At 45.4% G+C, this 10,989-nt stretch overlaps 1 protein-coding gene across 1 annotated transcript in view; it reads left to right on the top strand.

Moving 5' to 3' along the window:
- Positions 1–2,659: 2,659 nt before the first annotated feature.
- The window catches only part of NBAS (NBAS subunit of NRZ tethering complex), a 257,267-nt gene continuing 248,937 nt past the window's right edge, over positions 2,660–10,989 (top strand). Inside the window, exons 1-6 of the mRNA XM_090280933.1 lie at positions 2,660–2,828; positions 5,425–5,479; positions 7,229–7,265; positions 8,036–8,113; positions 8,453–8,500; positions 10,363–10,406. Of these exons, the coding sequence (XP_090137059.1) occupies positions 2,712–2,828; positions 5,425–5,479; positions 7,229–7,265; positions 8,036–8,113; positions 8,453–8,500; positions 10,363–10,406 (379 nt within the window). The 5' untranslated portion in view covers positions 2,660–2,711. The remainder of the gene's footprint in view (positions 2,829–5,424; positions 5,480–7,228; positions 7,266–8,035; positions 8,114–8,452; positions 8,501–10,362; positions 10,407–10,989) is intronic.

Raw genomic sequence — 10,989 nt, 5'->3', positions numbered from 1 at the left:
CTCCTCAGGATTTTAAATAGGGGTGAGGAAGCCTTCATAACCCGCCCGTCTGCCCAGAGCACCTCTGGGAGTAGACTTTCCCTTCCGGGAATTGCACCCCATTGAATGCACACTTTCCCCATGGTGCTGATTCCGCTGCGCTTTTTGTTTCCGCAGATGAGCTCCCAGGACTCAGCCAGGCATGGCCTTAGGTTCCCTGTTCCCTTGTCCTAACTAGGGTAACTGGGCTAAGGGTGAGGACGGATAAAGCAACTAACGCCCTGGGATAATGGCGGAGAAAAAGACCATTCTTGGCGACGTATTCGCTATCGCTTCCTTCGCAGCTAAGGAGGACGCATCGTCCCTTGTGGGTTGGCCAGTGGCCTCCTGGCCGTGCTTGCGCTGATCGGAGGCGAAGACAGAGGATGAAGCAGAAGGCAGACTGATTTCTACCTGAGAAAGGATGGGCCAGGGAAGGGGAGGAAAGAGCTCGGGGGACTTGCTGTGCAGAAATGGGCAGGGACAGTGCGGAGGCCCTGGTCCTTCCAGGGGTGACCCCTCCTGCCTCCCACCTGGCGTTCCCACCTGGTCACCTTCTACAGCAGGCCTTGTGAGAGCGCTCCCAGCAGCTGGGCCCCGTGACAGTCCTGGTGGCCTGGGGGAAAATGTCTGCTGTTTACAACTGAGGATTTGATGAAACGCTGCTGGGAGAAGGACTTCCCAGAAACAATGTGTCGAAAAGGGTTTGGGGGGCAGTTTTTCATTTATTCCACAAATAAGATATATATTTTGTCCCGTGCTCTGTTCAAGGCGCTGTTATAAACTCGGGGGATATTGTCACGGGGCCCTAGATATCTCTTCATCTAGCTGTTCATCATATTCTTTAACAAACTGGTAAAGGCTTCCCTGAGTTCTGTGAGCTGCTCTAGCCGATTAATCAAACCCGGGGAGGAGGCCTTTGAAATCTCTATTTGTACGGGTTGTTCAGAAGCACAGGTGATACCCTGGGCTTGCGCCTGGCATCTGAAGTGTGTCTGGGGTGGGGGTGGAGGGGGTAGGGGGTGCGCAGTGTTGTGGGACTGAGGCCTTAACCTATGGGGTCTGTCTCAGGATAGATAGTGTCAGAATTGAGTTGAAAAATAAATTTAGAAAAGAAAAGAATTGAGTTGAATTCTCAGGCACCTTTCTGTTGTCTGAGAACCGCTTGTTGGTCTGGGGGAAATAATTGGTGCCCAGAAGTGTCAGAGTAAAGTGTTTTGTGTGAGAAGCAAAGAAGACTCACAGGGAAGAACCACGCAGTAGGGGAGAACGGGTTTTTTCCTTACACAGGCTGAAAGCTGAATTTTTTCCATTGTATCATCTAAATGTACAGTAGTAGCTAGAGCACTGTGTTCCGGCAGAGCGTACATTTTAATGAATGGGGATAGATGGGAAACAAATATAATGAACAAATTAAAGAGCGTTTTGGGTGATGACAAGTGTTAGGGGAAAAAAACAGAAGTTAAGGGGGAGCTGGAGCGCTGGAGTTCAGGGAGGGCGGCTGCAAATTTAAAAAGCAATCAGGGAAGACTTCAGCGAGGAGGTGACATTTGAGCAAAAACTTGGAGATGAGGAAACGAATCAGACAGACAACTGGTAGAAAGCCTTCCAAGCAGGGGGAACAACCCACCCAAGGTCCCTGAAGCAGATGTGTGTCTGGTGTGTTCGGGATCAGCAAGGCCAGTGTGGCTGCAGGTAGCGGGGGGAGGTGGGGAGCAGGTGACTAGGGCCTGCTTAGAGGTCCCTTAACTTGGAGAGAAAGAAAAAGCTCTGGGCCCCCAGCGGAGGCTTTTCAGTGTATCATTCACTGCCTGCTGCACTGATGCACATTATGCCATATAGTCCCTGCAAGAAATCTTCAGTACTTGTTTTGAGGGCGAGGCGGTGCTAATTCTTTGTCCGCTGTCCTGTGTATTTGTTCGGATTTCAATAAGCGGTTACAGTGCGAGGCTTCCCATCCAGAGGCACTTGTGGCATGGAGGTGTGAACAAAGGAACACCGGAGGCTGGTATTTCAGCCCCTCCCGGTACAGCCTCCACGGAGCATCGCAACCTGACTGTCTCCTCACCGGTTCTCGGCTTGGATTCCTGCTCTTTCAACTGCAGATGTCGGCCTTCGTCTTTGTTCGCCCCATTCCCCGCCTCTTGAGACGCTCTGCCCAAATCTCCATTTCATTCCAATGCTGTCTATGGTTAAAGACCCAGGACAAGCTGCACTTGCTGCGGAAAGCCCGTCCAGGCCCTCCCTGCTTTCCCTGCCTTCCCTGAGACCCTGTAGCATCGTTCCTCTGAAACCTTTCATCAGCTTCACCTGCAGCGTCGCAGAACTCTGGGGGTTATTTAGAAACTGCACTCTTTCTGCGCGTTAGGCAACGAATACACAGATGAACGCTGGCATCTCAGGGAGACATTTCTGCCACTTTTACTTTACAGAAGCTGACAGGATAAGAGAGGTTCGTACGGGGCTGGTTTCGCGCAGATTAATGAGCAAGGAGCGCAGTGAGACGTAATCGCACCCCGACAAGCAGGACTCACCGTCCGTCCCACTCGCGACAAGGTTAACCCAGCATTTCCTTTCCTCTGCAGTTAGCTCCGCCCCTCCCTCGTGACCCGGAGGCGGCCGCGGCCGGGGAAGCTTGTCCGCCGCGGGCCGCCGTAGCGCCACTCGCTCCGCCGCTCGGGTCCCGGGCGAGCATGGCGGCCCCCGAGTCCGCGCCGGCGGTGGTGCCGGGCGCCGCGGAGGGCGAGGAGGAGACGATTCTCTACGACTTGTTGGTTAACACCGAGTGGCCCCCGGAGACAGAAGTGCAGGTGAATCAGGCCTCCTGAGAGCTGCGGCCAGCGCGGCGCAGGCTGTCCGGGGAGAGCCACGTCGGAAGAGCCACGTAGGGGAGCGGTGCCGGCTGGGCGGGGGAGCGGGGCTCAGCGGCGTGGCCCGTTGCCCTAGCAACGGCGCGAGAGCTGGCGAGGGTCTGGCTCCCCTAAGCCCGGCTCCCGAGAGTCCTCCCGGGCTCCGAATGCGGTTGTCGCCGGGCGGACCGTCTGGTTCTGTCTCTCCGGTGGTGCTTGGAGGGGAGCTGCAGCGACGGGGTCCAGTCCGGGGTCCTTGTCGTAACGGGCTCTCGGGGGCCCGGCCCCGCGGGCTGGCCAGGTCTGAGTCTCAGCCGTGGTGGGAGCGTTTTCCTGGACCCAGAGTCGTAACAGCTTCTGGCGGGCAGCCGCGGAGCGTGGCATCGAGCGTTTTACTCTGACTTGGAGCTGACCCGTGCCGGTTCTGGTGTGTTGCAACAAATGAGCCTTTCATAAGTGTGCACGGGTGTCCGTCCGTGTCCCAGATGCTGTGCCAGGCGCTGGGCACACAGAGGCGAATAACTTCGGGGGTGCTTGCCATCCAGCGCGGAGGCGATCCCGGGAACATTTCTCGTCCCTCGGAGGAACACGCGCTGTCGGGGCGGTGTGAGCGCAGCGCCTTAGGGAGAGAGAGGAAGGCGCTGCCGACCGGGGCTGGGTTCTCTGCGGAAGAACGGCTTCTCGGGCTGGGTAGCCTGCCCTGGACCTTGGGGTGATGAGTTGTTCCCTAGAGAGGACCTGCCAGGCGCAGGGTGAAGAGTAGCAGTCCCCACTGATCCAGCAGATGCTTCCTGGGTGCGTCACGCGTGCCAGCCGCTGCTTCAGGCTCAGATGGGGCCGCAAGATGGAGAACGACTTTTATGAAAGGTCACGGAGTCCAGCCCATATAATTTCTCTTTTACAACATCTTTTTAAAAATGTTTTCTGTACCGGAGAAACTATTCATTCTCCTGCTCATTCTCCAGTGAAGTTCGTCGTTTTTCTTTAACTTCCTTCCCATTGCCGTTCCTGCTGGTCTTCAGTAACGTATTTTGTAGGCTGGCGGAGAGCTGTATATATTAATTGTTTTTCAGGGATTTATTTAGTTCCTGTTTGTCTTTTAACAGTGTGCATATTTTGTGGGTTAGGCACAGGAAGCAGCTGCTGCTATTGATTGGATAAGGATAAGTTTCCACTCCTTAGCACTTACTGATTAATTACCATAATGTTTCAGAATGCTTAATGCTATAAACTGATTAAAAAGAAAAGCACCGCCATCAACCTACATGGAAACCTCATGGCCCCTTTGTTGTTGTTGTTCTGTTGATTTCAACTATCTAACAACAGGCTCTTGGAGGGCAGCCTCACCTGCTTGCTTTATTTGTTTGTTTATGTCAGGTTCATCTTTATATCCCTCACCAGGACCAAATTGTACCTTACATGAAGTGGGTGATCAGTTCATGTTTGTTGAGTGAAATAACTATTTTGTGCTTTTCAGCCATATTTGTCTGCCTTTACTGTATATGTTCATTGTTCCTTTTTTTAACAAAGATATTTTATTTTTGCACTAGAAGATGCAGTGTTTTTTCTTTTAATAATTTATTTATTTGTTTAGTTTTATTTTTAGAGAGAGGGAAAGGAGAAAGAGAGGGAGAGAAACATCACTGTGTGGTTGCCTCTCACTCGCGCCCCCAACTGGGGACCTGACGTGCAACCTAGTCATGTGCCCTGACTGGGAATCGAACCAGCGACACTTGGCTCGCAGGCTGACGCTCAATCCACTGAGCCACAGCCGCCAGGGCTCCCTTTTTTTTTTTTTTTTTTTTTTTTTTTTTAACAGCACATTAGTACATCTTAGTATTTGTAGTGCCTAGAATTGTTTAGCCCACACAGCGTTTAGTCTACCTATTTAAAGATTTTATTTACTTATTTTTAGAGCGAGGGGAAGGGAGGCAGAAAGAGAGGGAAACATCACTGTGTGGTTGCTTCTCGCGCGCCCCCAGCTGGGTCCTGGCCTGAAACCCAGGCATGTGCCCTGACTGGGAATCGAACCGGCAACCCTTTGGTTCGCAGGCCAGCGCTCAATCCACAGAGCCACACCAGCCAGGGCTATGCTTAACTATTTAATGTAGCAATTATATATCAGTGTGTGCCTTAGTAGCACTTTCTCTGTGGATATACAACATTCAACAAATTTTCCTCCAGACATGAGTTCATTGATCTATATGACCCCCTTTCCTGCAAGCAAAACTAGTTTTAGGCCTCTGTATCCCCCAACTGAACTGAACTGGGGACCAGGGTGGTCTTTGCCCTTAACTTCTCTTGTCTTTGGACTGATGTTTTGATTTGAAGTAGTTTCCAGCCTGAATCCTTCCTGTCCTCTGCAAAATTCATCCTCACGTGCTCACTTGTACTCTCGCCATTCCCAGGTCTGCTTCTACTTGTTTCTGTCTATAAGTAGTTTTTAAATACTTGTAATTTGTACCCAGTGCTCTGACCATTCACGAAAGAGATAGAACTTTACATATTGTATGAAAATTCTTAAATGTAAGTTTCTTTCTTTTTTTTTTATTTGCAGCCTAGAGGCAACAGAAATCATGGTGCATCCTTTATCATCACAAAAGCAATTAGAGGTAAGTATAGCTTTTTCATTTTTCTACGTATAAGTGTATAGTTAGCAGAAAATATCCCCCCATTTCATTCATAACCGTGCTGTTTCAGAAAGTTTAGAAATTTCAAAATGTGTTTCTTAGACTTCTATTGTAGCACCTGATGAAAATGAAGAGCATACATGTTACCTGAGTTAAACTTTATATATGTATATATTTTCATGATATATGGATATATATACATATATGTATTTGTGTTTGTGTATGGACACACACTTTTATTGCAGTGCAGAGCTAATGTGTGGCCTGAGTTAACCATTATGAATGTGTTCAAAAGAAATGAAGAACATCAAATCCAGTATGAGTGTCAGAGAGTATGGACATTGAGGGTGAAAAGACAGCCCTGGCCAGTGTGGCTCAGTTGGTTGGAGCATTGTCCCGTAATCAAAAGGTTGCGGGTTCGATTCCAGGTCAGGACACCTACCTAGGTTGCAGGTTTGATCCTTGGTCTGGATGTGGGAGGAGGCAGTCTATCCATGCTTCTCTCTACCGTTGATGCTTTCTCTCTTCCTCCCTCTCTCTCTAAAAGCAGTGACAGTAAAAAGACAGTGACAGGTTGTTTTGAGTGGTTAACATGATGTTTCAGGCACATCGGCTCAGTAACTCAAATTACAGATTGATTAACCGGGGCATTCGTTGAACTCCTGGCAGACTTTACTGTTGAGCTCACAGATCTGAGGGAGTATCAGGCGGTGGCCGCACTGAGCTTGTGCTAGGAGGGCTTTCCTGGTGTTCATTGTTATAAACCTTTTCCAGGCCAGCAAGGTAGGTGCTGTTAGGAGTTTATGTGTTTAGGCCAGGAAACCGGTCCAGTCATTCACCGGGACTCTGACTGCGTGCCTTTCTGGTTCTAAAGCCTGGCCTTGTTATACTGGTGAATGTTACTTCTGAAGAGAAGATTCAGTTTCGCAGGAGCTGAGTACTTGAAATCAATTGTAATTTTATCATCTGGTAAAGATAAAATAATTTCCTCTTCTGCTAACAGGAAGTGCTCGAATATTCAATTTTTGTTATCACAAATGCTTTGAAATTTTGAAAATTTATAAAATATATCCAGGTAATAAAATTTATTGTAGAAGATTTAGAGAATACTGATAACCAAACATTGGAGTAAGTGAATTATTCCTCATTTTGCCATGTAGAGGTAATCTGTTATCCTTCACACTTTTTTCCAGTGATACACACTTAACTATGTACACATGTTCACACACACATATATTTTAAATGAGATCATATAAAACATTATTTGTCGAGTGTGTTGGAGATTATGTTTTTCGTGGACTTCCCTATTTTTATATATTATTATTATTTAAAGCTTTGCTATAAACTATACAATATTATCTTAATATTTTTATAAAAATACTTTGGTTTTAAAGGGTGATTACTATGATTTTTACTCCTGTGTTTTGTTAAAGCCTTTTCAGCAAAATTTAGTATCTCAAATTACGTTGACTTTTTGTATTTGGAAATACTTCAGAGTTTTGAGTAGACCAGCTTGGAAGTTAATATCAACAAATATATGATCTTATAAAAGTTATAGTGTATGTCAGATTTTTATTCTTTTACGTACTTTGAGTTGCATTCTCCATATTTTGTTTTGTAATGACTGAGTCTACAGTGTATTTCAGATTTTTACCATCAAGAAATTAATTTGAAAATGATTCCTAAAGAACAGCTGATTCATATTTGGCTTTGCTATTCTTTTTATTACAGATCGCTTGTTATTTTTACGCCAATACATCTGGTACAGGTGAGTTGCCAATTACACAGAGAAACAGTAGGAACATCAGATACAAACAGTATTGTCCCTTTTATGATTTAAGTTTTCAGAATGAATTGTGGTACAGACGCTGACATTCAGGTGAGCCCGGTTTATAAAATAGATGTTTCAGACATTGGGCAGACCCCGTCAGGATATCTTAGTAGCCTTGGGTAGTTTTTGTTCCCTTAGGCATTGCTGAGAATACTTCAGGACAGCTGCGCTCTCGCTGATGAGCATCCTCAGCCTTATCTTGAATGTCCACGTGATGGATCTGTAGCCTGCACAGCTTTTAAGAAACTTTTGTTTTGCTGTCATGACTCTCTAGTCCACGTTCAGTGGCTGTGCATCGGAAAAGGTTCTCTAGGTTTCAGTTCCAGGGTACTTTTGAATTCTTTTCAGTATTAGGCATGTTTTCAGGCACAGTGATAATTTTGAGCCCTAAAAGGAGCAAAAAACTGGTAATTCTGACAAAGGCTATATTTGAATTTTTAGATATGTGTGTAGGAGTTGCTCTATGGAATTACTTAGCATAGATTGGTTTTTCCTTGAGGATGTCTAATCTCAAAAGCTCCAGAGATAATATAGTTCTATAAAAGAGACCTTTGGCTCTTTTGGACTAGCTCCAGTGTTTCCTGCTTTTACTCTGTGTGGTGTGGGGGATGTGTGCGTGCGTGCGTGTGTGCGTGTGTGTGTGTGTGTGTGTGTGTGTGTGGTTTTCACGATTAGATTTCAAGTTAGCTCCTATGTTGTGGTTTCAGCCCTGCGCCGTTTTTGCTCCCTGATGGACTGGTTCGCTTGGTTAACAAACAGATAAACTGGCATCTGGTCCTTGCAAGGTAAGGATCTATAAAATTCATGTAATGTTTCTCTAACTGGATTAGCACTTATATTTCATTATGGCATTGAGTTTGGGGTGCTTTGGCTTACAATCTTGATATTTATTGTCTATAAATTCCCGTTGACACATCTGGTGAGTATCGTTTAAACGTGATAATTCAATCATTCCATATGCTTTTGTACAAAATGCGCATCTAATTGTAAGGTCAAAAGATGGGTAATTAAAGCATGTGAAAAAATTTGGGAATGATTTTACTTTCTTAACGTCATTTCGACTGTGTAGAAGACGGCCGCAAAAATTCATACGCCTTTTTTTTCTTCTTTCTCCACTATGGAAGCAACGGAAAACTTTTGGCTGCTGTTCAAGATCAGTGTGTGGAGATCAGGTAATTGTTAATATTTGTATTAAAATTTTACTTTGAGAAGCATTTTGCTTGATTTATGGAAACTAAGAGTGTTCAAGGAATTTTACTGTTAATTCACAGTTTGATGAGGCGTCAAGCATCAGTTTTGCCAATTAAAAGGGGAAGGGTGCTTTCTTAGAGGAGAACGTCCATCTCTCCACTTCCTCAGATCGTTCTGCTGTCTCTTGAAGAGTTTCACTTTCTCAGTAGGTGGTGCATATTTGCCAGAAGCGTGGAAGTCGCTCTTGTTTCACTGTGTGCTGTGAAGTCAGCTAAGCAGAGGCTCAGGAAGGTATAAGACAGGAGGGGCCGCTTTGCTCTATCGGCCTATTGCGCAGACGGCCTGTGGGGCTGCATGAGACCGAGGTCACACGTTACTTGAGACCAGTGACATTCTCTGTCCCTTTGAGACATTCAGTGGCATTACATGCACATCTAGAAGACTTCCCTAAGCTGGGCTTTCCATGTACTTTATTTTTATTTAATGCATCACTTATGAAAGATAAAACAATAGCAACTAACTCATAATAAACGGGTTCATTCTTTGGGAAATTAAGGACAGCAGACAGAGTGTGTGGCCCCTCTAAAACTGGGGGTGACCCCTTTCTCCAGGCAGGGCCTAACTCCTCGTTCTCAACACATAAGCAACGAGGCAGAAGTTTCAGGAGGCCCGGGCAGATGCCAGTCAAAGGTTTTTCCGCTGCTTCATTATTCTTGACTAACAATGGTATTCATGAAAATTCAGTTGGGACCACACTGGTTTTAGCTTTCTGTTGTGAAATTTCTTCTTCTTCCCATTTATCCCAACATAACTGGACCCCTCAGCTTGTTGGGGAGGAGTCCAAGGGTTTGCCCCCGTAGTGGTGTAGACGTCTGACGGGGGGTGGTCGGTTGGGGGTGGGGCATGGCCCCTCTTAAAGCCATCGGGATAAAAATGACTGGCGATGATGAAAGCCTTTCAGCACTGCATTACTTGATTTGGCTTGGCTTCAGTAGGCAGGCTTCTCTTCTCTAACAGCGTCATTCAGCATCCCGTTGCCAGAGTAGGTGAACTTCCATTATTCATCGGAATGGCTGGCATTTCCTCTTCCGTTTGTGGCAGTCATGTGAAATGCATCTTTTTGAGAGTTGTGCTGATGGTGTGACTACTTTCCCAATTAAATTTATCGGGGTGACTGGTTAGTAAAATTACAGAGGTTTCAAGTGTGCACTGCTGTGCTACCTCATCTGTATACTGCATTGTGTGCCCACCACCTGAGGCCGAATTTCTTTCCGTCACCATGTATTTGACCCCGACTTAATTCCCCCCGACCCCCATTTCCTCTGGTGACCCACACTGTGGTCTGTGCCTACGAGTTTTTGCTTGTCGTGTCTGTTCATTTGTTACTTCAACTTTTATATCCCGCAAATGAGTGCAATCATACAGTTCTTGGCTTTTTCTGTCTGACTTACTTTGCTTAGCATGGTAGCCTCAAGGTCCATCCATATATTGTTGCAAATGGCATTATGTCATCTTCTATTATGGCCGAGCAGTATTCTATTGCATGTATGTACCATATCTCTCTATCCACTCCTCTGTTGAAGGTCACTTTGGTTGTTTCCACGTTTCCACTCACTGGTTCTTGCATCACTTAATTCTTGGTGTAGCTCCATCTGTGATGAAATAGAAATGTTGGAAGAAAATATTGTCACCAATGAAAGGGTCTTATTTGAGGCATAGAACCATCTCTATAAGAGGAGGAATGATTTAGTGTTGGGTAGAGAAGGTGTCCAGTCTATAGTATCTGTACGCAGTAGTGTTGTTATGGTAAAACTATTATCTTAATTTTGTACGTATGTTGCAGGTCTGCAAAAGATGATTTTACATCTATTATTGGGAAATGTCAAGGTAAGAGTTTCCAAAATATCTAATAAAATGAAAATTTCAAATCTGTAATAGTTAATAGGATCTCTCGAAAGTCAGAATAGATGTTCAATAATTTTAACAAGTGTTATTAAAACTGTTTATTACAATAATTTTCAAAAATCTTAACTGATTTCTCTTACTGCCTTAATTTTGCTTTAGGATGTGCGTTTTGGAGAAATTTGAAATTGAAGCTTTTTAAAAAGTCTAAGTCACATTTGTGACAAAGTATTTGCAAGTGTCTGTGGTCTTATCTTGAATTTGATGAAGAAGTAAATATTTTGGTATAAGTCAAGAGTTGGTCAGACACAGACTAGTAAAAAAATGTCTGGGATTTGATCATTCTCTGATATTGCCAGCAAGAATTTACTGCATGTCTTTTATGTATATGAATCGTCCTGGGTACTCGGGGTATAATTGTGAGCGGAAAGGCCTAGTCCCTTCCCTCATGCAGACGCTCAAGTACGTGACCATGAACTCTGGCAAATCTAAAGAAGGAAAAAGGACGGAGTCGGGTGTTAGCCTCTGACCAGGAGTGTGAGTTGAGATGGTGAGAAGAGGTAATTTT

Source organism: Furipterus horrens, unplaced genomic scaffold (assembly GCF_987537825.1).
Source record: "Furipterus horrens unplaced genomic scaffold, mFurHor1.1.pri manual_scaffold_6, whole genome shotgun sequence".
NCBI classification, from domain to species: Eukaryota; Metazoa; Chordata; class Mammalia; order Chiroptera; family Furipteridae; genus Furipterus; species Furipterus horrens.
Note: the sequence above shows the minus strand (reverse complement) of the source record. Positions and strands in the feature narration are given on the sequence as shown.